The sequence below is a fragment of the Podarcis raffonei genome, chromosome 10 (assembly GCF_027172205.1).
Source record: "Podarcis raffonei isolate rPodRaf1 chromosome 10, rPodRaf1.pri, whole genome shotgun sequence".
NCBI lineage: Eukaryota > Metazoa > Chordata > Lepidosauria > Squamata > Lacertidae > Podarcis > Podarcis raffonei.
The window spans coordinates 76,381,954-76,409,382 of NC_070611.1; the positions used below are offsets into that span (position 1 = coordinate 76,381,954).

Here is a 27,429-nt window from a genome sequence, read left to right on the forward strand (position 1 = left end):
CAGGGGCACAGTTACCCCATTCAGGACCAGGAAATCCTCCACACCTGCCCGCCTCCTGTCCCCCAAAAGCAGTACTTCTATCTTGTCAGGATTCAACCTCAATCTGTTAGCCACCACCCATCCTCCAACCGCCTCCAGACACTCACACAGGACCTTCACTGCCTTCACTGGTTCTGATTTGAAAGATAGGTAGAGCTGGGTATCATCCGCATTCGGATGAACACCCAGGCCAAACCCCCTGATGATCTCTCCCAGCGACTTCATGTAGATGTTGAAAAGCATGGGGGAGAGTACAGAACCTTGAGGCACCCCACAAGTAAGAGCCCAGTGTTCTGAACACTCATCCCCCAACACCATTTTCTGGACACGGCCCAGGAGAAAGGAGTGGAACCACTGTATGACAGTGCCCCCAGCTCCCAGCCCCTCAAGACGGTCCAGAAGGATGTTATGCTCAATGGTATCAAAGGCCGCTGACAGATCCAGCAGAACTAGGAAACCTTTGTCCCTAGCCCACCAGAGATCATCAACCAGTGCGACCAAGGCAGTTTCAGTCCCATGATAATAATAATAATAATAATAATAAATTTTATTTATATCCCGCCCTCCCCAGCCGAAGCTGGGCTCAGGGCGGCTAACAACAATAAACAATACAAAAGTACAACACAAACAACACTCTAAAATCATTCATTATAAAATTAATTAAATTCAAGCCACTGGCCACTATTGGGCCAGAGCTCCACGAAGATTGCCGAGGGAGGGAGTCAGGCTGTGCCCTGGCCAAAGGCCTGGCGGAACAGCTCTGTCTTGCAGGCCCTGCGGAAAGATGTCAAGTCCCGCAGGGCCCTAGTCTCTTGTGACAGAGTGTTCCACCAGGTCGGAGCCACAGCCGAAAAAGCCCTGGCTCTAGTTGAGGCCAGCCTAACTTCTCTGTGGCCTGGGACCTTCAAGATATTTTTATGAGGCCTGAATCCCAACTGGAAGGGATCCAAATGGTCCGCTTCTTCCAGGCATGCCTGGAGTTGTTCAGCAACTACTCGCTCAATCACCTTGCCCAAGAATGGAAGATTTGAGACTCAGCGATAGTTGGGCATCGTGGCCGCATCTAAAAATGGTTTTTTAAGAAGCGGTTTAAGAACTGCCTCTTTCAGCGGGTCTGGAAAGGCTCCCTCATGGAGGGAAGCATTCACCACACCACAAAGCCCATCGCTCAGCCCTTCCTGGCTAGCTTTTATCAGCCAGGATGGGCAAGGATCAAGGAGACAAGTGGTTGGTTTCACTCGTCCAAGCAGTCTGTCCACATCCTCGGGGGTAACAGGTTGGAATTGATCCCACACAACTTGACTAGACAAACTCTAGCACTCTCCCGTCCCAGCCCTGATGCCACGGTGGAGTCTACCTGAGCGACTTGAGCGACCTGAGTGAATCTGAGCGACTTTATCTGTAAAAAACTTTGCAAAATCATTGCAGGAGATCATGTGGGCCGCACTGAGCCCTGATGGAGCAGGTGGTTCTGCTAAATTGCGAACCACCTGAAAAAGTCTCCTGCTGCTGTTTTCTGCAGATGCAATAGAGCCGTCACTACCGCAACTTGGTAGGCTCAACATTCAGCTCTAACCCGTGTCTGGTCAGCTTCAGAATGGGTCATCCGCCACCGGTGCTCTAGCCGTCTCAACGATTGTTCCATTGCCCTCAGATCCGTGGAAAACCACGGGGCTGTTCGGGCTCCATGCAATCAGAGAGGGTGCTTCGGAGCCAGTCAATAGCCCAGGTTAACTCCACATTCCAGCGGGCCACCAGGGAATCAGCTGAAAGGCCATCAACATGGGATAAAGCATCCCCTACCACTCTCTGGAAACCATTTGGATCCATTATATGGTGGGAGCAGACCATCCAAATCGGTCCCACCTCCCTGCAGAGGGGAAGGGTCGCGGAGAAGTCCAGTTGCACCAGGAAGTGATCTGACCATGGCACTTCTTTTGTTTTGCTTTTACTTAGTGTCAGATCACCAACATCCATAGAGGTAAACACCAGGTCCAAGGCATGTCTGCAGCTATGGGTTGGGCCAGACTTATTCAGGGACAGCCCCATGGAGGCCATGCTTTCCACAAAGTCCCGAGCGGCCCCTTGTAAGGTCGTGTCGGCATGGATGTTAAAATCCCCTAGGACAACCAAACTAGGTTTCTCCAGGAGAAAATCCGCCACGACCTGAAGCAGCTCGGACAGGGAATCCTTGAAGACATCTTAAGGCAGCCCTGTTCAGGGAAGTTTTTAACGTGTGATATTTTACTGTATTTTTGGTTTTTATGGAAGCCGCCCAGAGTGGCTGGGGAGGCCCAGCCAGATGGGCGGGGTATAAATAATAAATTATTATTATTATTATTATTATTATTATTATTATTATTGGTGAAGCGGGGGGGGGGGGTCAGTACACCAAAAGGAATCCTGTACTGCCCCTATTGCCCAACTTCCAGAACATGCACTCAGAAAACTGGGTCTTCTCAATAGGACGCCTGGTGCAAACTAATGACTTCCTAAAAATCACTGCAAACCCCCCTCCCCGCCCACATGACCTGGGTTGCTGTGTGTAAGAGAAACCTGGCGGACAAGCATCGGCAAGGACAGGCCCATCTGCTTCATCCAACCAAGCCTCTGTTACACATGCCAGGTCAAGTCCTCCATCCACGATCAAGTCATGGATCACAGTCGTTTTATGGATCATTGGCCTGGCATTGCACAGCAGCACCTTCAGGTTGTGTGGGTATCCCTTTGCTGATTCCAGTATCCCGTCTGGTCAAGACCAGACCTGGAGGCAGGGATAGTCCTCAAACAATGACTAAGCCCGCTTCCTCGGTAACGACGTGGTCTGGTCTTAGCGTAACTCCTCCTCCTACCCGTGATCACTGAGATCGGTTGTCCCAGTACATCCCCCCCGTGGAACCTGCCCCAGCCGTTTTGTTTGTTGGGATCCACTCCCAGGCAGCCCTGACCCCTCCCCTTAAAATCAAATTAAAACCTATACAAAAAACAAACTAACAAAACAATAAAACAAACAAAAAAAGAGAATGTTACAAACACACCATATTTAATTAAATTAAACAAATTCCCACACCCAACTAAACACCCACCCCACCCACTCTTACGCACAGCAAATGAAAAAGCAATGTCATCAAATGATAGTAATGCAGCAGCAACCTTTCACAATCCTCAAACATCATTAATAGCACAGCATGATCTTGGAATACAGCCTTTTCAAATCAATTGCTTCCTCACAGGAAAGGCAGCTGCTCTCTGTCCATGCAGGCCCTCTCTTTCTCTGGTCCATCGTTCCTTTGGACATTCCTCATCCTCTGCATCATAAAGACACTGAGGTCCAGCTCCGAGGGCCTTCTGGCGGTTCCCTCATTGTGAGAAATGAGGTTACAGGGAACCAGACAGAGGGCCTTCTCGGTAGTGGCGCCCACCCTGTGGAACACCCTCCCTTCAGATGTGAAGGAAATAAGCAGCTATCTTATCTTTAAAAGACATCTGAAGGCAGCCCTGTTCAGGGAGGTTCTTAATATTTAACGCTGTACTGTTTTAAACATTTTATTGGAAGCCGCCCAGAGTGGCTGGGGAAACTCAGCCAGGTGGGCGGGGTATAAATAATAAATTATTATGATTATATTATTATAATCCTCCATCCAGCCCTGTTTCCACCTGTAGTTCTTCATGAGTCACCTTCACAGTCCCAATGGCCTCAAGAGGTCCAAGTGGACCATTTTGGGAGACCCAGGTCTACATCTTTTCCAGGGACTGTGGTCTGGGTCAGTCAGAGAACTAGTGACAAGGCTTGGTGCTTGGGGTCAGCTGAATGGGTGCTCAGGGAAGCTCCTGTTCTGGGAGATGGACCTCTGTCTACATGCCTCACATTGCATGGAGAGAGCAGGAGAAGCGGAAGGAAAGCAGCTGGCAAATGGGAATCCCAGACGGAAACACCCACCCCCTGTTCCTTATAATAATGATGTGCTGCCTGATCTCGTGCCTGTCTTCTGACGCAGGACTATCCTAATCTGGCACTGACAAAGCTGGATATTCAAGGCAAAGGGATAACTGTACTTAATGGAAAGTTCAACCTTGTAACACTGTCCTAAAGGATCTTCACTCGCTCTCAGTGCATTTCGGAGCACAATTCAAACTGTTTGTGCTGATCTTTAAATTGTCATGGTTGCATCTTTCAGGCAAGAAAAGTATTGATCTGACATATAGAGATCATTCCTAGTCTATTGGTTCAAGAAGGTTCTGGTGGTTTTACTCTGTGTGATTCAAAGCTGGCGTTTTCTCTAGCTGGAACATCTTACCTGATCAGGGAGTTTCCTTTCTGCTGAGAGCAGGGGGTGGGATCAGTTGTAATGAGATTATGCTGAACCTTCCTTGTTTTGGGAACCAGATGAAGCTGGCTTAAACTGGAGTGAGCCAGGCTTGTTATCCCGTCCCAAGGTTACTCTGACACTGAATTGTTTATAAATCACAGTATTGAAAGGCGCCTGGTCCCACTTCCTATTTTGCTATTCTCTACTCTGCTTGTGTCTTTCTTACTTGAGGGCTGTTTTGCTATGCTGTGTTAGGGTTTTACTGTAAATTCAGTTTTTGGATAGTCATGCTTCTTTGCCTTCTGTACTAAATTTATCTGCTGAATGGATTTTTTGCTGCCTCTGAGTGTTTTTTCCTATTCTGCTAACTATATGTCGGACTTGGAGATCATTATGGAGGAGCAAGATCTGCGACCTAAAGCCCTCAACCGCCTTGGCCCTGTAGACCTGAAGGAGCGTCTCCACCCCCATCCTTCACTCTGAACACTGAGGTCCTCCTCTGAGGTCCTCCTGCTGGTCCCCTCTCTGTGATAAGTGAGGGTACAGGGAAGCAGGCAGAGGGCCTTCTCGGTGGTGGCACCCACCCTGTGGAACGCTGTCCCTTCAGAGGTCAAGGAAATGAACAACTACCTGACATTTGGAAGACAGCTGAAGGCAGCCCTGTGTCAGGAGGTTTATAATGTTTGATGTTTTCCTGTCTTTTATATGTACTGGAAGCTGCCCAGAGTGGCTGGGGAAACCCAAGCAGATGGGCAGGGTATAAATACTACAATTATTATTCTTTTGTGATTCTTTTGTAGTTATTTTGGTATTTGTACTGCAATATTAGCTCAAGAAATGTTATGGGTGGGGAAAATCACAGGGTTGCCGTAAACTATAATCCCACCCACGAACGCTCATTCACATACATTCTGTAAATTTGGGGAGGTCACACACCTCACCTGTGCTAATACTGGCAGTCTTTGGCCTGCACAGGCACACCCGGTGTGTAGAGCCTCCAGCCCCAGGCACTGTCTATCATGAAAATGGGTCCTTTGACTGGGAAGATTCATGGAGTCGCTGTCATCAGATGCTGATGGATTGTATCTCAGCTTGTCAGTCACTCTGACACTGCCTACAAAGAATAAGAGGAACAGAAATGCTTTTGAGGTGCAACTTCTATATCAGCCCTGAGAGCCATTTCATGGATTCTGCACCCCTGTTTCTGATGACAGGTGTACATTATCCTCATCCTCAATCAACCAGGCAGTTGAAAAGAGACTTAAAGATGGAAGCCTGAGAGAGAGGAAAAGGTTTCTGGCTGCTTCCTGGGTGGGATTGCGGAAACCAAGAGCCGCTTCTGAGAAGGCCTCCCCCCTCCCCTCTTCCTCTCGGGATTTCCTCTCCTCTCCAGGGGACCAATGGTTGGACTGGGAAGAATCGCTGCATCCGGACAGGGCAGGGGCTTATGGGGTGGGAAGAGGATGGAGCTTGTAGGAAGGAAGGGTGGGGGGACTGGACCCCCCACTTTCCAGGGATCCTTCTCTGGTTGCCTTGAAGGGGGGGCCCATTCCTGGGCGGGAGGGAGAAGCCAAGGCGGCCCCTCCGGAGATTCATCGTGGGCGTCATGATGGAGATGTCTCCCCAAAGACTGGTCTTCCTCTCCCCCCCCCATTGCTGCGTTTCCGTGACCCGGGGGTGCCTCTTCCCTTCTCCCCCCACTTCCATGACCCCCTCTCTTTCTCCCGAAGTCTCCCCTCCACCCAGACGCCCCCTTGGCCCGGCTCACCCCTCGCCCTGCGCGACCCATCTCTCCGTCCCTAATGCCCCCCAAGACGAGCCGGGGAGGGACAGGGGGGTCTCTATCCAGGCGTCTCCCGCACCCCTTAACCCTTTCCTGGCCCGCTTCTCCGCGCCCCAGGGATGCCTGCGCGGGGAAAACGGGGCCAGGGAGTCCCCGTGGGTGGGCGCCCCATGTCCACCCCTGCCAAGAAAAGCCCCCTTAACAGCACGCATGCAGGGATCCAGGCCCCACGGAAGGCGCTTTGGGGAGCTGGCGGGGGTCTCTGGGTCCTTTTCTACCCTCTCCTCCGCGACCCCTTTACCTCTTTGTCCTCGCTCCCGATCCTCCTTTCCTTTCCTGCAACATCCACGTGGGTGGGGGGGATTTACCTGCCGCCCCTCCTCCCCTTTCCAAAAGCGCGCGCCCCTAGAGCTGCGGCGCAGAGCAGCAATTCGGAGTGGAAGCTCCACTTCCGGGAGAAGCAGGCAGTTTGGGAGGGGGCTCACCCCCCCCATTCCTGGAACAGGAGAGCCGGATTGGAGGAGGAGCAATGTATTGGGGGAGGGATTTGGGATGGTGGGGGCGGGGTGAGAGGAGGATGTGCAGGGAGGGGAGGGAACGTTTGAGTGAGGGGGGGAGGAGAGGAAGGTTTTCCTCCCTTCCTTTAGTGGATTGGAGAGCGAGGGAGGGGCTGATCCCGGAGATCCAGCTGCAAAGTGGGTCCCGTCCCGCCTACAAGGTTTACGTTGCAAAATGCTCCTCTCCCCCACCCCATGAGCTTAGATCCGTCCGTGTTTTAGATATTGGTGCTGTTTGATATGGAGGGGGGGCATGTCTTCTTCACCTTCTTCTTCGCTACAATATAGCAATTTATTTCCAATTGTCAATGTCAAAAGGGACTAAAATCTATAAAATTCATAGAAAATCAACGTGCCAATTTGCTCAATTTCTCTAGGACTCCATCACACCTCCCCTGTCCTCCATAATCCCTCAAGCAAGGTGTCAAGACCCTAATCCTGTCAAATCACTCTGCCAAGCCTTTCCCCCAGGAAATGCCAGTACATGGACCATTGTCTTCTCATCAGGATGTGCTTATCTGCGCATATCTCCAGCTCTGCATATTCCCCCCTCCCTCCTCCATATGTTAATCCTGTGTAACCCAACCTCTCTTTAATGTATTCATGATGTAACTGGGATGTATTTTGCACTGTATTCTGGGACATGGAGGGAAGTTTCAAAAGTTTATGTCACCCCTTTCTCGCTGTTCAATCTCGCCTTGAACCTGTTGCGCAATAAACGTGGATCTTCTGCAGCTTGCTCCTGTCTCCGGCTGAGCTCATTTTTCTCCGCAGGGACCCGCGGACTTAGTCCGACGAGCTGGGTGGCTGAGCAGCCTCGCACCCAGATTTTTACCGTAACAATGGGGGTCACCAATGGATCATATGGATCATCAATGGATCATCCATGATGTCATACCCATCTCACGTGGGGGGGGGCCCTCAGGAAGAATCTCCTGCCACGTGACTGGGGTCAGACAGGGCTGCTGTTTTGCTCTCCTTACTATTTCAGCTCAGGTTTTCCTGGCAGAAGTTACATTTTATCAATAAATGGGTGGATTCATTGAGGAAACGGGGCTACGTTGAAAAGAGGCAAACGTGTATACTTTGTTACCACCCAGTGAGTTGTGTTGCAAAGGCCATTTGCAGAAAGGCTCCAATGCGGCTACATGCCGGAGTTTTAGTCTTTTTGCGGAAATGTGTCTGTGTAAATGCACTTATCCCCGTGCATTTATAATGGCAAGACATTAAATCCATGAGATCCACAAGCCCCAGAACCATAAGCCCACATAGGAGTCCAAAAGCACAGAACGAAGCAGCCCTTTATCTCTGTGTTGTTGGCTATTAAAAGCTGGATGTCCAACGACAACAACATGTACAACAAGAACAAGAACATTGTCTCTGGGCAGCTTCCAAAAGAATAGAAGAAAACATGACCCAACATGAAATATTAAAAGCTTCCCGATACGGAGCTGCTTTTAGGCCTCTATGGAGGTTTGTCTCCTTGACATCTGGTGGGTGGGTGTTCCACAGGGCAGTCACGACAACCGAAAAGGCCCCCTGTGACCTCACTTCTCGCAATGAGGGACCTGCCAGAAGACCCTCGGAGCTGGACCTCAGTGTCCGGGCTGAGCGATGGACGTGGAGGTGCTCCTCCCCTTCTACTGGGCTGAGACCATTTGGGGCTTTCAAGGTCAGCACCAACACTTTGAATGGTGCTCGGAAGTGGACCGGGAGCCAGTGAAGATTACATAGGACCCGTGTTCAGGGGCCAGCTGTTCAGCTGCTGTCCAAAACTGAATGTATCCGTTGCCGGAAATAATCCATAAACCTCTCCTACTCTGCCTTATCGGGATGCCATTGGTGCGCGATGCTCCGGCTCTCGAGACAGGGAGAGGCGTGAGTTGGGTGCGCTCGGCTTGCCAAGGATTAAACAGAAACGAGCTAGATTCCTAGACAGGAAAGTAAGAGGGGGGGCAGGGTCCTCCAGATCAAAAGCCTCTCCCTCCCTTTCCTGCAAGAAGTCGGGCGTGTGGGGGTCCCGTTGGTTCGGCTCTGCAGAGGCTGCCTGGGGGCGCCTGCTGGGATCCAGTGAGTCTCTTCTCTCCCAACATAGGGCCCATGGGGAGAGCGGGGGTCCCAGCGCTGCATGGCAAGAGGGGGGCAAGTCAGGGCGCGGAGGGTCGCAGGAGGGCGGCAGCTCTGCTCTTCCTTTGCATGGATGCGCTGCTGGCCCTTTGGGTCCAGGAGCGGGGAAATGCATGCAGAGAAACCCCATTCGGATGTATGGATCATTCCCCTTGTATAACAGAGGTTGTCCGCGGATGGAAACATTCGGACATGAAATATACGCTGGTCCCTAAAACCTCACCTGTGAAAGGAGAAGGAAGGAAGGCAGAGAAGAGAAAGCGCTTCCTCTTGCAGGGCAGAGTAAAACCTGTGGAACTCCCTCCCACAAGAGGCAGAGGCCACCAATAAAGGTGGCGTTAAAAGAGGAGGAGGCCAATCTGTGGAGGAGGAGGAGAGGGCAATGGGTGGCTCCTCTTCTCTGTCTCCCCTATAGGAGGGAGGCCTCTGGCCTGATCCTGCAGGGCCCATTTTCTCCTCCAGTGCTCAGTTCCTCCAGATGCAAGCGTGGCCTCTGAGATTGCCTGGGGTTGAGCTAGATGATCCTTGGGGTCCCATCCACTTCTATAGTTCCATGAAAGCACCACTGGAGGTCTCACAAGCCAAGGCATTGAGAGCAGGAGAGGTCCTGCTGGAAAGGAAACAACCAGTGCAACTGTTTTAAAACAGGAATCCAATGTGTTTGTTGTGGGGGGACTCAGTGGGGAGGGGTAGACCCATGGATGCCGCCTTGATCTCCTTGGGCAAAGAGGTGGGAGAGAAATGCCATTCATAAAGAAAGGCAGCCCAGCCAATCATCTGGCTGCTGCATTTTGGGCCAGTTCCCAAGTCACCTTCAAGGCCAGTTCCACACAGAGAGTGTTGCAACCATCCCATCTGGTGCAGAGCAGGGAAGACCAGGGCCATGTCCTCTCTGTCCCAAAAGGTCTGTGAGGTGGGGAACTAGTCTGAGCTGGACATGGGCCTCAAGCGACCATGATGGACCCAGGAGTGCCCTCAAGTATTCATCACTGGGGAGGGGGAGCGTTAAGCAATGTACCATCATCATCATTACTGTTAGTTCCCTGTCTGTAATCCGAATCTCCTAGAGCAGATTACGAAATTTTAAAAAACCAAAAAAAAGTTGAAAACACATTACAGTGGTACCTCAGGTTAAGAACTTAATCCCTTCCGGAAGTCCGTTCTTAACCTGAAACTGTTCTTAACCTAGACACCACTTTAGCTAATGAGGGCTCCTGCTGCCACTGTGCGATTTCTGTTCTCATCCTGAAGCAAAGTTCTTAACCCAAAGTACTATTTCTGGGTTAGTAGAGTCTGTAACCTGAAGTGTCTGTAACCTGAAGCGTCTGTAACCCAAGCTTCCACTGTACTCTCATAGAAAGGCGACTCCTACTTTATTTGCTTTTGAGTGCACACAGATGGACCCGTCTTGCATGCTTGAGTAAAGCAACTCCATGGCAGGAGGAGCGTAGGGGCCACGTGTAGATCAATTCCCACACTGAGGTCAAAAACACACAGAGAAGCAGCAGGACTTCTTCGGTAATAATTTACTGAGCTTTCAAAGCATACAGTTCTCACTGGGTCCCCAGTGAGGCACAAAACTTAGCTCCTGAGAGCAAATCCAGTTTCAGCAGTAAACAAAATACAGCACACAGGATATCTAAGTCAGGCACACAAACCGGCAGAAGGGAGCAAGGGAGGAAAGAGGCTGGAAGGACGCAGGGCAATGGATGTGTGTCTTTCGCTTCCTGTCGTCTGGGAGGGAAGTCAGCAACTCAGCATATTCAGGGGCTTCATGAATAAAAGCTTTCTGCCGGCTGCTTCCAGGCAAATGGGCATCCCAGAAACACACACTGTGATTCTTGGTATGTTGCCATATCAATTGTTTTTGAAAGGTTATCACGATGTGGTCTAGAAACCAGTTTGGAACAATATATCGCCCGGCCCTAATCCTCACTGACCACCAGCAATCCAGATAAACACTCCTTTATAAATAAAGCACTTTTTGCAATCTTTTCATTTAAACTGCTTCTCCTCTGTGAGGTTGTTGATGGTTTGAAGGGTTTCAAGTACTAAAGTTCTTCCTGTCCGTGAGTCTGTTGATTTAGAACTTCCACTAGGACTGAACCTCTATCTACTTTCCTGATATTTATAAGGTTTGTGTTTCGTGTGAGTTTGTTGACATAAATCAAGGGTTCTATTCTGACTGAAGCTGCTTCCACAGTCCATACATTTAAATGGTTTCTGCCCTGTGTGTCTGCTGATGTTTTCTAAGATTTCCATTCTGACTGAAGCTCTTTCCGCACTCCATGCATTTATATGGTTTCTCCCCTGTGTGAGTCTGTTGATGTCTTCTAAGTGTTCCATTATCATTAAAGCTCTTTCCGCACTCCAAACATTTAAATGGTTTCTCCCCTGTATGAATCGGTTGATGTATATTGAGCTGTCCACTCTGACTGAAGCTCTTTCCACACTCCATACATTTAAATGGTTTCTCCCCTGTGTGAGTCCGTTGATGGCTTTGAAGGGCTGCATTGAAACTGAAGCTCTTTCCACACTGCATACATTTAAATGGTTTCTCTCCTGTGTGAGTCCGTTGATGTCTTCTAAGTTTTCCACTATCACTAAAGCTCTTTCCGCACTCCATACATTTAAATGGTTTCTCCCCTGTATGTGTACGTTGATGTGTTTTAAGGTTTCCATTGAAACTGAAGCTCTTTCCACACTCCAAACATTTATATGGTTTCTCCCCTGTGTGAATCTGTAGATGTGTTTTAAGGTTTCCATTCTGACTGAAGCTCTTTCCGCACTCCAGGCATTTAAATGGTTTCTCCGCTGTGTGAGTCCGTTGATGTGTTCTAAGTGTTCCATTTTCACTAAATCTCTTTCCGCACTCCAAACATTTAAATGGTTTCTCTCCTGTGTGAGTCCATTGATGTCTTCTAAGTCTTCCCTTATCACTAAAGCTCTTTCCGCACTCCAGGCATTTAAATGGTTTCTCCCCCGTGTGAGTCTGTTGATGTCTTCTAAGTTTTCCATTGAAACTGAAGCTCTTTCCACACTCCAAACATTTATATGGTTTCTCCCCTGTGTGAATCTGTAGGTGTGTTTTAAGGTTTCTATTCTGACTGAAGCTCTTTCCGCACTCAATGCATTTAAATGGTTTTCCCGGTGTGTCAGCCAGTTGATGTCTTCTAAGGGTTGCATTGAAACTGAAGCTCTTTCCACATTCCATGCATTTAAATGGTTTCTCCCCTGTGTGAGTTTGTTGATGTCTTCTAAGGGTTGCATTGAAACTGAAGCTCTTTCCACATTCCATGCATTTAAATGGTTTCTCCCCTGTGTGACTCCGTTGATGTCTTCTAAGGCTTCCACTATCACTAAAGCTCTTTTCACACTCCATACACTGAAACGATTTCTCCCCTATGTGAGTCCGTTGATGTTTTCTAAGGCTTCCACTATCACTAAAACTCTTTCGACACTCGATACATTTATATGGTTTCTCCCCTGTGTGAATCCTCTGGTGCAATTTAACATATCTATTCTGACTGAAGCTCTTTCCACACTCCATACATTTAAATGGTTTCTCCCCTGTGTGAGTTTGTTGATGTGATCTAAGGGTTGCCTTGGAACTAAAGCTCTTTCCGCACTCCAGGCATTTAAATGGGTTCTCCCCTGTGTGAGTCTGTTGATGTATTCCAAGTTCATCACTTCGACTGAAGCTCTTTCCACACTCCATACCTTTAAATGGTTTCTCCCCTGTTTGAGTTTATTGATGTGAGATATGTGTGCTCATTCAGTGAAGCATATTCCACATTTCACACTTTTTAATGGCTATTCGTAATGAAACGAAAGGTTCCCCATCTCCCAGAATTCTGGCTGTCTTCTGTATCACCTTCTTCAGAATGGGCGGAAAGGCAATCCTAATTTGGTTTCAAGGAAGAGAACAAAGGGAAAGAGAACACATCAAATGCCATTAGCAGCTTTTCTTATTTCAACATTTCCTATATTCCCCCGCCTCCTACCCATGTTCCCAGTTTTTAGGAAATAAAGATGCAATGATGTCAAATGATAGTAATGCATCACCACCTTTCACAATCCTCACTCATTGTTAATAGCACAATATGATCTTGGAATACAGCCTTTTCAAATTAATTGTTTCCTCACAGGAAAGGCAGCTGCTCTCTGTCCATGAAGAGGTCCCCCTTTTCTCTGGTTCATCGTTCCTTTGGACATTCCCCATCCTCGGCATCATAATCCTCCATCCACCTCTATCTCTCTCTCTTTTTTAAATCAGTTTTTACTGATTTTCATTATTACACATACACATAGAATACATACACTCATTATACATTTATCCATCCACCTAAGCCTTAAGCTCTGCCGAGCTTCGGACTTCCCTTCATCTCTTCGGTAAGTATCATATAGTTATAACATCGCGTATTCTATTTAATAGTATTTTGTCTTATGCCGTTAGAGTTACTCCAACCCTGCCAGTGTCTTTAAAGTTTTACCATTTTCTCTTACATATACCAAATATTTACTCCAATTTTCAACAAACTTCTTTTCATCTTGGTCCCATATTTTCCCCGACAATCTAGCCAATTCTGCGTAATTCATCATTTTGGTCTGCCATTCCATGATTGTAGGTAGAGTATCAGTTTTCCAGTTCTGGGCCAACATAGTTCTAGCTGCTGTCGTGGCGTACAAGAAAAGATTTTTATCCTTCTTTTTAATTTCCTTCCCTTTCAATCCCAATAAAAAGGCTTCAGGTTTTTTTAGAAAAGATTTTTTTGTACTTATTTATTTATTTATTTATTTATTTATTATAAATATTTTTTATTGATTTTCCAATATACATTTATAATATCCAATCGAAATTTATCACATATTTTCTCTTTTGGACTTCCTTCAGCCTCTCTAACAATCATCCATTATTCAATTTTTTAATTACAGATAGGTAGCCGTGTTGGTCTGCTATAGTCAAAACAAAAAAAAAATTTTTTTCTTCCAGTAGCACCTTAAAGACCAACTAAGTTAGTTCTTGGTATGAGCTTTCGTGTGCATGCACACTTCTTCAGATACACTGAAACAGAAGTTGCCAGATCCTTCTATATAGTGAGAAGGTGGGGAGGGGTATTACTCAGAAGGGTGGTGGGAATGGGTGATTGGCAGATAGCTGTGATGAGCCTGTTGACGACTCTTAACGACTGCAATAGGTCTTACAGGAAAAAGCAAGGGGTGAGAAGGTGAAAAATGGCTTTGTCATGTATAATGAGATAAGAATCCAATGTCTTTGTTCAGACCAGGTCTCTCCATGGTTTTAAGTTTGGTAATGAGTTGCAATTCAGCAGCTTCTATGTACGTGACACCACAGATTTTCTGAGGAAAATACAATCTTTAAATAATCTTCACTATACTACACTATACTCCAACAACACTATACTAGCTACTATGGATGTGGAATCTCTGTATACCAACATCCCACACAACGATGATTTACAAGCTATAAGGAACACCATTTCAGATAAAACCACAGCGGACTTTGCCACCAAACTCTGCCAATTTGTCCTTACCCACAACAACTTCAAATTCGGTGATGACCTGTTCCTTCAGATCAGCGGCACAGCAATGGGCACCCGCATGGCCCCACAGTATGCCAACATCTTCATGGCAGATTTAAAACAACGTTTCCTAAACTCCTACCCACTCAAACCTCTCTTGTACCTGCGATACATTGACGATATTTTTATCATCTGGACACATGGTCAACAGACCCTGGACACCTTCCACCAGAAATTCAATGATTTTCACCCCACAATCAACCTAACAATGAATCAATCTATGCAAGAAATACATTTTTGGACACTACTATAAAAATACAGGATGGACGCATAGACACCACCTTATACCGTAAACCAACTGACCGACAAACATATCTACATGCCTCTAGCTACCATCCCAAACATACCAAACAGTCCATTGTATATAGCCAGGCACTACGTTACAGCCGTATCTGTTCCAATTCTACAGACAGAGACTCTCACCTAAGAGATCTACAGCAAACCTTTTTAGAACTAAAATACCCAGCAGATGAAGTTAGACAACAGATCAACAGAGCCAGACAGATACCCAGAGAGAACTTGCTGCAAGACAGACCCAAAAAAGAATATAACAGAACACCTCTAGTCATCACATACAGCTCCCAAGTTAAAACAGTACAACGCATCATCAGAGATCTACAACCTCTCCTGGACAATGACAGTTCTCTTTCTCAAGCTCTGGGAGGAAGACCTTTCATTGCCTACAGACAGCCACCCAATCTTAAACAACTCCTAACCCACAATAATACTACAACCAGACGTAACACGGACACTGGCACCAGAGCCTGCAATAAACCCAGATGCCAACTTTGCTGCCACATACACCCGGACAACACCATTACTGGCCCCAACAACATCACACATACCATCTCGGGACTATTTAATTGCTCATCGTCTAACATTGTATATGCCATCAAATGCCAACAGTGTCCTTCAGCTCTCTATATTGGACAAACAGGCCAAACCTTACGCCAAAGAATAAACGGACATAAATCGGACATCAAGAATCACAAGACAGAGAAACCAGTAGGAGAACACTTCAATCTCCCAGGACATTCTATACAAGATCTCAAAGTAGCTGTATTACTACAAAGGAATTTCAGAAATAGACTGGAAAGAGAAGCTGCTGAATTGCAACTCATTACCAAACTTAAAACCATGGAGAGACCTGGTCTGAACAAAGACATTGGATTCTTATCTCATTATACATGACAAAGCCATTTTTCACCTTCTCACCCCTTGCTTTTTCCTGTAAGACCTATTGCAGTCGTTAAGAGTCGTCAACAGGCTCATCACAGCTATCTGCCAATCACCCATTCCCACCACCCTTCTGAGTAATACCCCTCCCCACCTTCTCACTATATAGAAGGATCTGGCAACTTCTGTTTCAGTGTATCTGAAGAAGTGTGCATGCACACGAAAGCTCATACCAAGAGCTAATTTAGTTGGTCTTTAAGGTGCTACTGGAAGAAAAAAAAATTTTTTTTTGTTTCAATTTTTTAATTACACATTTCCTAATTTTTATATTGCAATTTATATACCTTCACCCTCTTATTTTTCTTCTACACAATATTCCTCAAACATTCACAGAGCTTCTTGAAATCCCACTAGTGTTGTTTGCTCATCACATATACATTTCAAATAATCTGAAAATTTTCCCCAATCTTCGATGAACTTTTGGTCTCGTAGATATTTGATCTTCCCCGTTAGTTTATCTAGTTCTGCATAGTCCATCAGTTTCATTCTCCATTCTTCTAACGTCGGTAGTTGTTCCTGTTTCCATTTTTGGGCCAGTAGTATTCTCGCTGCAGTTACTGCGTATTGGAAAAGTTTACAGTCCTTTCTATTTATCTCATTTCCTACTATTCCTAAAAGAAAAGCCTCTGGTTTCTTAACAAATGTATATTTCAACATCTTTTTCAACTCATTATATATCAGTTCCCAGAAACCCTTCACCTTCTTGCAATCCCACCACATATGGTAAAATGTTCCCTCTTTTTCTTTACATTTCCAACACTTATTACATGTTTTATACATTTTTGCCAATTTTACGGGTGTAATATACCATCTATAAACCATTTTCATCACATTTTCCTTTAACGCAGTGCATGCCGTAAATTTTATATTTTCATTCCATAATTTTATCCAGTCATTGAACTGTATATTATGACCCAAATCTCTGGCCCAGTGTATCATAACCGATTTAACTTCCTCGTCTTTTGTATACCATTCCAGCAACATTTTATACATTTTAGATAAAATTTTGTACTCATTATTTATTATTTCCATTTGAAATTTTGATTCTTTTTCATCAAAACCTCTTTCTTTAAAATCCTTTTTAAACATTTCATTAACCTGATAATAATGCAACCAATCATATACATGCTCCTTCACATCTTCATAAGGTTTCATTTTCCATTTTCCTCCTTCTTTTACTATCAGTTCTTTGTATGTAATCCAGTTCCCCCTTAAATTGACTTTCTTAAGACTCATAACTTCTAACGGAGATAGCCAGTGGGGAATTCTTGGTTCTAATAAACTTTTATACCTCTCCCATATTTCTATGAGAGATCTTCTAAAGATGTGGTTTTCGAAACCTTTATGGATTTTTTTCTTCTCACACCATAAATATGGGTGCCAGCCAAATCTGTTATCAAAACCTTCTAAATCTAACAAATCAGTCTTTTTTAACTTTATCCATTCCTTCAATCAACAGAGACATGAAGCTTCATAATATAATTTCAAGTCTGGCAGGGCGAAGCCTCCTCTTTCTTTCGCATCCGTTAATAACTTAAACTGAATTCTTGGCTTCTTACCCTGCCAGATATATCTTGAAATTGCTCTTTGCCATTCTTTAAAGATCACTGTCCCCTTGATTATTGGAATTGTCTGAAACAAAAACAACATCTTTGGCAGCACGCTCATCTTAATCGTTGAAATTCTCCCCCAAAAAGATAACTTCATTCGACCCCACACCTCTAGATCTTTCTTTATTCCCTTCCACATTGGCTCATAGTTATTCTGAAACAAATCAAGATTCTTAAGGGTTAACCAGATTTCCAAATATTTAACTTTTTTCACCACTTCTATCCCTATTTGTTGTTGCATTGTTTCTATCATACCTTGTTCCATATTTTTTGTAAGTATTTTGGTTTTTTTCTTATTTAATATAAACCCTGCCACTTGACCAAATTGTTCAACTTCTTCCAAAACTACTTTTGCACTTTCCAGCGGTTTTCCCACTGTTATTACCAGATCATCAGCAAAGGCTTTTACTTTATACTCATTCCGGCCTGCTGACATACCTTTTATTGCTTCATTTCTCCTTATTGAATTTAAGAAAATTTCCAGAACCATTATGAATAACATTGATGAGAGAGGGCATCCTTGTCTCGTACCTTTTGATATTTTTAATTCTTCTGTAGTCATGTTGTTTACAATAAGCTTCGCTCTTTGTTCAGTATATATCGCTTTTATTCCATTAAAGAATTCTTTCCCCACTTCCATATATTCTAATTTTTTTTAACATAAAGTCCCAAGAAATGTTATCAAAGGCCTTTTCTGCATCCACAAATATTAGCGCAGCTTGTTTCTCATTCCTGGCTGTCAGATATTCTAACAAATTAATTATATTCCTTATATTATCTTTCATCTGTCTGCCAGGAAGGAAACCCACCTGGTCTTTATGAATAATTTCTTGTAATATCTTTTTCAACCTCTTCGCTAAGATACTTGCAAAAATTTTGTAGTCTGTATTTAGCAATGAGATAGGCCTGTAATTTTTAACTTGAGTCAAATCAGAGTCTTGTTTTGGAATTAGTGTAATAAAAACTTCTTTCCACGTCTCCGGCATTTCTCTATCCTGAAGAATATTGTTCATGACTTCTCTCAGCGGTGTAGACAGGATGTGCCTCATTTCTTTATAATAACTTGCTGTAAATCCATCTGGTCCTGGAGCTTTCCCTTTTTTCAACTCTTTTATGGCTTCTTTAATCTCTTCCATTTCTATAGGGGCGTTCAGCCTTTCTTTCTTTTCTGTCGGGATCTTCTGCACCTTTTTTTCTTTTAAGAATCTTTCTATTTTTCTCATGTTATTTTTCTCTTTACTATTATATAAATGTCTGTAAAAGTCCAAGAATCCTTTTCTGATACCTTTTGGATTAACTATCTCTTCTCCTTCTATGATGATTTTATTTATTGTATTCTGTTCCTTTCTTTTCTTAATTTGCCATGCCAGCCATTTGCCTGATTTATTTGCAAATTCAAAGTTCCTTTGTCGCAATTTTTTTATATTCCACTCCACTTCTTTATTTATTATCATAGCAAATTGTGTTTGCAGAGCTTTTATATTCTGTTTTATTTTCAAATTGTCTGGTTTCTCAATTAATTTTTGTTCATTGTCCATTATTTGTCTTAAAAATTTTTTCTTGCCTTTCTCTCTGCTTTTATTTTGTATTGAATTCTGTTGGATAAAAAATCCTCTCATCACCACCTTGCTGGCATCCCACACTACATTCATTTTTGTACCCTTATTACAATCGTTCATAAAATACTCCGCCAGCTTCTTTTGTGCCCCCTCTAAAAAATTTTGATCATCTAGAAGGTAGTCATTAATTCTCCATCTGAATGATGGAGTATTTCTTCGTAACCTCTTATTTCACATTTGATTGGATTATGATCTGAGATCACTCTTGGTTGAATTTCAACTTGCATGATTCTTGGAGTTAATTCATTAGATACCCATATTTGATAGATTCGCGACATTGACTGATTCGATTCTGCATAAAACATAAACTGTTTGTCAAGTGGATGTCTCAGTCTCCAAATGTCTATTAAGTTACAATTCTTAATCATGGAGAAAAAAGTCTTGGGTAGTTTTCCCTCTTTACTCATTCCTGATGCTCTCAGTCTATCCATTTCCATTGACACTACTCCATTCATATCTCCCATTATTATAATCTTTTGGTCCATATAATCAAACAGTTTCTCTTCCAAATCTTTATAAAAATCAGTCTTGTTTCCATTTGGTGCATAGATCCCGACTGTTATTATTTTTTCACCTTGCCACTTGATCTGGATTGCAATTATTCTTCCTTCATCTTTGAAAATTTGCTGAGCTTCAATTTTATTTCTTATATACAATACCACCCCTCTCTTTTTGTTTTTGTCTGACGATATAAATTCATTTCCTAGTCTTTTGTTGATCAAAACTCTTCTATGTCTTCTCGCCACATGTGTCTCTTGTAAACATATTATATCCAAATTTTCCTTTTTTAGATATTGTTCAATTTTATTCCGTTTTTTCCTATCGTTCATCCCATTAATATTCAAATTCCATAATTTTAACGCCATCTTGGTATCCTAATTAATTAAATTTTATTTAAAATTTTATAATCTTTCTTCTTCTTCTTCTTCTTCTTCTTCTTCTTCTTCTTCTTCTTCTGTGTTTCTTCCATCTTCTTCTTCCCCCTCTCCCAATCCACTTTCCCCCGTAGCTCCTGCTCCTGCTGCTGCACCTCTTATTTCTTCCTCTTCTGGTCTTAATTCCTTGTATCTTCTCAGAAACTTGCTTGCTTCCTCTGGGCTTGTGTGTTTGTGTTTCTTACTTTTATAGAAAAAAGAGATCCCCTCTGGAAATTCCCACTTGAATTCTATTTTGTTCTTCTTTCAAATTTGCACCAATGGTTTATATGGATCTCTCAGTTTCAACAGTCTGATCGGTATATCTTTAAAAATAATTATATAATTCCCATCGATATTCAATCTTTTCTCTCTGTTCTTCTGCAAGATCATATTTCTCATTTCTCTGTCCTTGAATATAATTAGACAGTCTCCCGGAGATTTCCTTGTCTTAGTTGTTCTTGCCTTCATTCTAAATGCATTTTGCACTGTCATAGCTACCTCCTCTGGTTGAAGTTCTAACCATTGTGCTATTTCTGCAATCAGTCTCTCTTTAATATTTTCACCCTGTATCTCTGGTACGGCTCTCAACCTCAAATTAGTCTCCCGCTGCCTCAATTCATTCATAGCAATCACATCCAAGACTTCTTCTTGTGTTTTATTAATCTCCGACATTTCTACCTTTATTTTCTCCTCTTCTCTCCTCACTTCCCTCATTTCCTGTTTTTTCCTCTTCATCCCCTCCTCCAACGTTTGTGTTCTCTTAGTCACATCTTTCAATTGTCCCTTTAATTCATTTAATGTTTCATCAATTTTTTTGTCCATTTTTCCAATCCTTTTGTCCATTTGTTCTAATTTGGCCTCTAATTTTTTTTCACTCTGCTTTATATCATTTTTAATTTCTCCAAACATTTTCAATATTTCTCCCTTAAAATCTGACTCTTGTTTTGAGCTTCTCCTATCTGCCGGTGCCCCCCCTTCACTTGTTTTTTTCTGCTGGTGCGACATATCTTTTAGTCTCTTCACACTCCTACCAAAGTTAATTAATGCACCAAAATTAGCACAACCAGTATATAAGGCCCAATACAATATTTAGCAAAACCCAATAACATATAAAAACTAACACCGAACTCCTCCGATCAATATATCAACTCAGGTATTTCCTACATCACAAAATAAATGGCCAGAATAAAAATAAAATATAACCCAATGGAGATACTCTTATTATCTTAAAAAATCCCAAAAGAGAGAATATAATCGTGATACTACTTTTAGCCTTTTTGTTAGGAGAATTCACTAATTCACAGTCCTCAAATTTCAATTTTTTGCCAAGGTTTTAAAACTTTTCATTAATGAAGAGACGATAGAAAGACGAAAATCTTCTTGCCACCACTTAGGCTAATTCCAATCCGTCATTTCGAAAATAAAATGCAACAGGGGAAGAAAAGGACCAAACCATAAAATAATATATTTTCTCAGTTTTGTTATTGCCAGTTATTTTAGATTTTAATTATACTCCAATTATAATCCAGTGTAGTCTTCAAACTCTCCAGTCCCAGATTAGTCCAAGGAAGGAAGTAAAGAAGTAGCAGAAAACCATAAAATAAGTCCCACAAAAAAAAGAAAAAGGGAAACAAACAAAAAAAATTATATCCAGAGCAGGATTCTTCTGAGGAACGATCTCAATCAGTTACCAGCCTTATCCATTCGTTAAAACCACTCTACAAAGCTTCTGCAATGGTGTTATACTCCAACGACAAGAGAAGGAAGGGGGGGAAGGGGCAGTGGGGGGCAGTGTTTTTTTAGAAGTTAATTTTGACGCTCACCATCAACCCTTAAAACCTGTGGCATTGTTCAATTTCAAAAGTCAGATATTATAATCTATTACAGAGCATAAAACTTCCCCTTTTATCCGTTAAAATATTCACTTCTCCAAAAACGTTGCTGGTATTTTTCCAGAGTATAGCAATGTAACAGTGGCGACGGAAGTCCTTACATCCAGTTGTGCAGTTCTTTATTAAAAGTGAAACTAAGAATTCCTTCTAATCTTGTCTCTTTCTTTCCCCCACCAACACACCGAAGATTTGCCAAAAATAACAGTCAAACGTCCCTCTGCTTCCTCTTCTGTTTCTTTTTTTATCTTATTGCTAGTTCTTAGCTATTTTCTTAGCTTAGAAGTTTTAGAGGAGAAAGCGGCAACGACCGCTAGCCATTACTCACACAGCTTGCTCCCGCTCTGCTGACAGTTCTGCGTCTGTTTTCAATTGCAGATACAGCTGAACTCCACATTTAATTCTTTTTGCTCCGAAACCTTCCTTTAGCCTTGAACTTCCAAATTCTATCCCAATTAGGTCCGAATTTCTTAAGCTTGAGTGTCGGTCGCTTCCCTTGCAAGTTCAGGGCTACGCTTTCTAGAGGATAGTTAATGGCTTCCCTCTGCCTGCTTCTCTCTCCGCCGTACTCTTCACCCTTACAGGGCTACCTGACGGCCAGGCGATTTGCAAATTGGCTTGCCGGGAACCAGACCCTCAATGTTCTCCACTGAGGGTATTTTGGGGGGCTACTGCGCCCTGTAGCACCCCTTTTTTCCTCAAAAAGCACGGAATCTCCCAGCCGGGAAGATTCCCACTTGCGACAGGTTCGCGCTCAACAGGAAGTCCGCGTACTTAAAGATTTTTTTAAGCTCATTATATATTGATTCCCAAAAACCCTTCACTTGCCCACAAACCCACCACATATGATATAAGTCTCCTTCTGCCTCACCACACTTCCAACACTTCCTATTTTTTATTCTATACATCTTTGCCAATTTTACCGGTGTGAGGTACCACCTATATATCATTTCCCACATATTTTCCTGTAAGGCCGTACACGCCGTAAGCTTCATATTGACATTCCATAATTCACGCCATGCTATAGTCTATATTATATCCAAAATCCATGGCCCACTTAATCATGGCTTCTTTTACCTCCTCAGCTTTAGTAAACCAGTCCAGTAATAAGTCATACATTTTGGACAAAAGTTTGTTGCTACCTTCTATAATATCGATTTGAAATTTTGATTTCTTTTCCTCAAATCCCAACCTTTTTTAATCCTTTTTTAGTATCTCATTAACTTGGTGGTGTTGTAACCACCCTGTCAATAGGTTCTTTATTTCTTCATACGTCTTTAACTTAATCCCCTGCTCCGTTTTCATAACAAACTCTTCATAAGTAGCTCTCTTTCCTTCCATATTAGTTTTTTTTTTTTAATTTTTATTGGTTTTTTCCACACATAATACAAGACAATACAACACAATACATGACATACAAACATGTAAACACGTATAATTTCTTGACCTTTCTTTTCTTAAGCCTTCTTTCAGCGACTTCCCCATACCTCCCCTTTCTGCATCCCTGTTATCAATCTTTTCAGCATCCCCTAATTTCAATATAACACTTTCTTTAGGTCTTATTTCTCATATCCAATGCTAATCGCTGCAATTCTATTTTGCGTTACCCAAAACATTTTAGCATTCATTAATTTTACAACAGTTCTTAAGATAGATTTTAAACTTCTTCCAATCTTCTTCCACCGTCTCTTTCCCTTGGTCACGGATTCTGCCGGTCATCTCAGCCAGTCCCATATAGTCTATTACCTTGGTCTGCCATTCTTCCAGTGTGGGTAGTTCTTGTGTCTTCCAATACTTTGCTAATAGTACTCTTGCTGCTGTTGTAGCGTACATAAAAAACGTCCTATCTTTCCTTGACACCAATTGGCCTACCATGCCCAGGAGGAAGGCTTCTGGTTTCTTCACGAACGTGCATTTAAGCACCTTTTTCATTTCATTATAAATCATTTCCCAGAATACCTTGATCCTTGGGCACGTCCACCAAAGGTGGTAGAAAGTACCTTCAGTTTCCTTACATTTCCAACATTTTTTATCGGGCGTGTGATAAATTTTTGCAAGCTTGACTGGGGTCATGTACCACCTATAAATCATTTTCATAATGTTCTCTCTCAAGGCATTACATGCCGTGAACTTTATACCGGTGGTCCATAGCTGTTCCCAGTCAGCAAACATAATGTTATGACCAATGTCTTGTGCCCATTTAATCATAGCTGATTTAACCGTCTCATCCTGTGTATTCCATTTCAACAGCAAGTTATACATTCTTGACAAATTCTTAGTATTGGGTTCCAATAGCTCTGTTTCTAATTTTGACCTCTCCACCTGGAAGCCAATTTTCCTGTCCTGTTTGAAGACTTCATTTATCTGATAATAATGAAGCCAATCTCTTACTTTTGACTTCAATTTCTCATAGCTCTGCAATTTCACTTTTCCCTCCTCCTGTTCTATAATTTCCCAGTACTTTGGCCATTTGGATTCCATATTAAGTTTTTTCACTTCTTTAGCTTCCATTGGTGACAGCCACCTGGGGGTTTTGTTTTCCAACAAATCTTTATATCGAATCCAAACCTTGTACAATGCTTTCCTAACAATGTGGTTCTTGAAACCTTGATGAATTTTTACCTTGTCATACCATATATATGCATGCCAGCCAAATCTGTTGTTAAACCCTTCCAAATCCAAAATGTCTGTGTTTTCAAGAAGCAGCCAGCTTTTCAGCCAGCAAAACGCCGCTGATTCATAATACAGCTTTAAGTCCGGCAGGGCAAACCCCCCTCTTTCTTTTGCATCAGTTAATATCTTAAATTTTATTCTGGGCTTTTTGCCCTGCCAGACAAATCTAGATATGTCTTTTTGCCACCTCTTGAAACAATCCATTTTGTCTAAAATCTGCAATGTTTGAAACAAGAACAACATTCTAGGCAAGACATTCATCTTAATAACAGCAATACGGCCTAACAAGGAAAGTCTCAAATTTGACCATACTTCTAGATCTTTCTTAATTTCTGACCAGCATTTCTCATAATTATCTTTAAATAAATTCACATTCTTAGATGTCAAATTAATCCCCAGGTATTTCACCTTCTTTGCTACCATTAAACCAGTTTCACTCTGAAACTTTTCCCTTTCAACAGCTGTTAGATTTTTGTCCAGTACTTTCGTTTTCTGTTTGTTCAACTTAAAACCTGCTACTTGACCAAATGCTTGTATTAGTTCTAAAACTCTTTTCGTACTAGTGTCTGGCTCTTGTAAGGTTAAAACTAAATCATCTGCAAATGCTCTCAGTTTATACTGTTTAGCTCCGACCTGAATCCCTTTGACCAGCTGGTCCTCTCTAATCATGTTTAATAAAACCTCCAGGACAGATATGAAAAGTAGTGGGGATATTGGGCATCCCTGTCGTGTCCCTTTTTCAATAGCAAATTCTTCTGTAACCACATTATTTACAATCAGTTTTGCTTTTTGCTCAGAATAAATTGCACTTATACCATTTTCAAAACCTTGGCCTACCCCCATCCCTTGGAGGTTCTTTTTCATAAAACTCCAAGAAATATTGTCAAAGGCTTTCTCCGCATCCACAAATATTAATACTGCCTTAGTATTAATATTAACTTCCAGTAACTCCATAATGTCTATTATATTTCTCACATTGTCTGACAAATGTCTTCCTGGAAGAAAGCCCACTTGGTCTTTATGAATCTCCCCCACCAAAACTCTTTTCAGTCTTTTTGCCAAAATGTCTGCAAAAATTTTGTAATCCACATTAAGTAATGATATAGGGCGATAGTTCTTAACCTGGTTCTTCTCAGTCTCTGTCTTTGGTATAAGTGTAATATAAGCTTCTTTCCACGATTCAGGTGCCTTCTTCCCCTCTAAAATTTCGTTACAGACCTCCTTCAACGGTTGCATAAGCCATTCTTTCAAGGCTTTGTAGTATCTGGAGGTCAGTCCGTCCGGTCCTGGAGATTTTCCCAATTGCATATTTTGAATGGCTCCCTCAATTTCTTGATCAGTTATCTTCTGATTCAAAATCACTCTACTTTGTTCCGAAATTTTTTGTAATCCATATTTTTTAAGAAATTCTTCAATTTCTTTTTCGTTCACCGGCCCTTGTGCATAGAGTCTCCTGAAATAGCTCTGAAAACAGTTTCTAATCTCATTTGGTTTATAAATGTTCTTCCTTCCATATTAGTTTTTTTTTTTTTTTTGTAATTAATACGTCAGTTGGTGAGATCCACCAGGGGGTTTTCTTTTCTAACAAATTTTTATTTCTTACCCAAACATCATATATGGGTCCTCTAATTATAAGATTTAAGAAACCCCTGTGGACCTTTGCTTCACCATACCACAGGTACGAGTGCCACCCGTACCTGTTGTCAAATCCTTCTAAATCTAGAAGGTCCGTATTCTCTAGTTTTATCCAATCTCTTATCCATATTAAGCAAGCTTCTTCATAATAAAGAATCATGTCTGGCAAGGAAAAGCCACCTCTTTCTTTTTTGTCCACTAAGATCTTCATTTTTATTCTTGGTCTCTTTCCCTGCCAGACAAATCTTGCCAATATTTTCTGCCATTCTTTACATTGTTTCAACCCTTTGATCACTGGTACTGTTTGGAATAAGAATAGCATTCTAGGTAAGACATTCATTTTAATCACTGATATTCTCCCTAAAAAAAGAGAGTCTCAGTCTATTCCAGATATCCAAGTCTTTCTTAATTTCTCTCCATGTGGTGTCATAGTTATCTTTATATAGATTTCTGTTTTTTGCTGTCAACCATATTCCCAGATATTTGACTTTGTTAGCCGCTGTGATTCCTGTCTCTTGTTGCAGTTCTTCTGTTTCTTCTTTGCTTATGTTTTTCACTAACATTTCAGTCTTGTTCTTATTAAGTTTAAACCCCGCTACTTTGCCAAATTCTTCTATTTTTTGTAGTGCCTCTTTTAAGCTTTTCTTTGGATCTTCCAAAGTTAATACTATATCATCCGCAAACGCTTTTATTTTAAAATCTTTATGTCCAACCTTAATCCCTTTAATTTCTGGATTTTCTCTCATGGTCTTGTTGAGTACCTCTAGTACAGTTAAAAACAACAGGGGGAATAGAGGACACCCCTGTCTCGTCCCTTTTGAGATATCAAAAATCTCCGAAACATTATTATTTATAATGAGTTTGGCTGTTTGATTGTGATATATTGCTTCTACACCCTTCATAAATTCCTCTCCTATTCCCATTATTTTTAAATTCTTTTTCATAAATTGCCAGGAGACATTATCAAATGCTTTCTCCGCGTCGATAAAAATCAACACTGCTTGTTTATCAATTCTGTTTTCTAAACATTCGATAATATCTAATACCATTCTCACATTATCTTTCAGCTGTCTCCCCGGTAAAATGCCAGCTTGATCTTTATGGATTACTTTGTTTAGAAGCCTTTTCAGTCTTTCCGCCAAAACATCTGCAAATAATTTATAATCATTATTCAGTAATGAAATGGGCCTGTAATTTCTAACCTCTAGGCCATCAGTATCTTTTTGGGGGATTAGGGTTATATAGGCTTCTTTCCACGTATTTGGGATTTTGCCTTTTTTCAAGATATTGTTCATAACCTCACATAATCCTGGTGTTATTTGATCACATAATATTTTGTAGTATTTAGCCGATATTCCGTCTGTGCCTGGAGATTTCCCAATCTTCATCTTCTTTATTGCCTTTCTGACTTCTTGTTCTGTGATTAACTGA

The 27,429-nt window shown here is 42.4% G+C and overlaps 4 protein-coding genes across 6 annotated transcripts in view; all 4 read right to left on the minus strand.

The window, feature by feature from the left end:
- Positions 1-6,633, minus strand: part of LOC128421742 (zinc finger protein 665-like) — a 168,821-nt gene extending 162,188 nt beyond the window's left edge. Inside the window, exon 1 of one of the 3 annotated variants that reach the window (XM_053404918.1) lies at positions 6,434-6,633. The gene's annotated coding sequence lies outside the window, so the exon portion shown is untranslated. The remainder of the gene's footprint in view (positions 1-6,433) is intronic. The other 2 variants (XM_053404914.1, XM_053404920.1) reach the window with 2 other exon arrangements.
- Positions 1-27,429, minus strand: part of LOC128421774 (zinc finger protein 84-like) — a 238,925-nt gene that overhangs the window by 76,983 nt on the left and 134,513 nt on the right. The gene's annotated exons all lie outside the window — the stretch shown is intronic.
- The window catches only part of LOC128421747 (zinc finger and SCAN domain-containing protein 2-like), a 42,826-nt gene that overhangs the window by 3,450 nt on the left and 11,947 nt on the right, over positions 1-27,429 (minus strand). The window lies entirely within an intron of this gene.
- On the minus strand, positions 10,998-12,427 carry LOC128421743 (zinc finger protein 665-like). The gene has a single exon (XM_053404922.1). It carries the CDS (start codon positions 12,364-12,366, stop codon positions 11,029-11,031), a length of 1,338 nt encoding a protein of 445 aa, XP_053260897.1. The 5' UTR covers positions 12,367-12,427; the 3' UTR covers positions 10,998-11,028.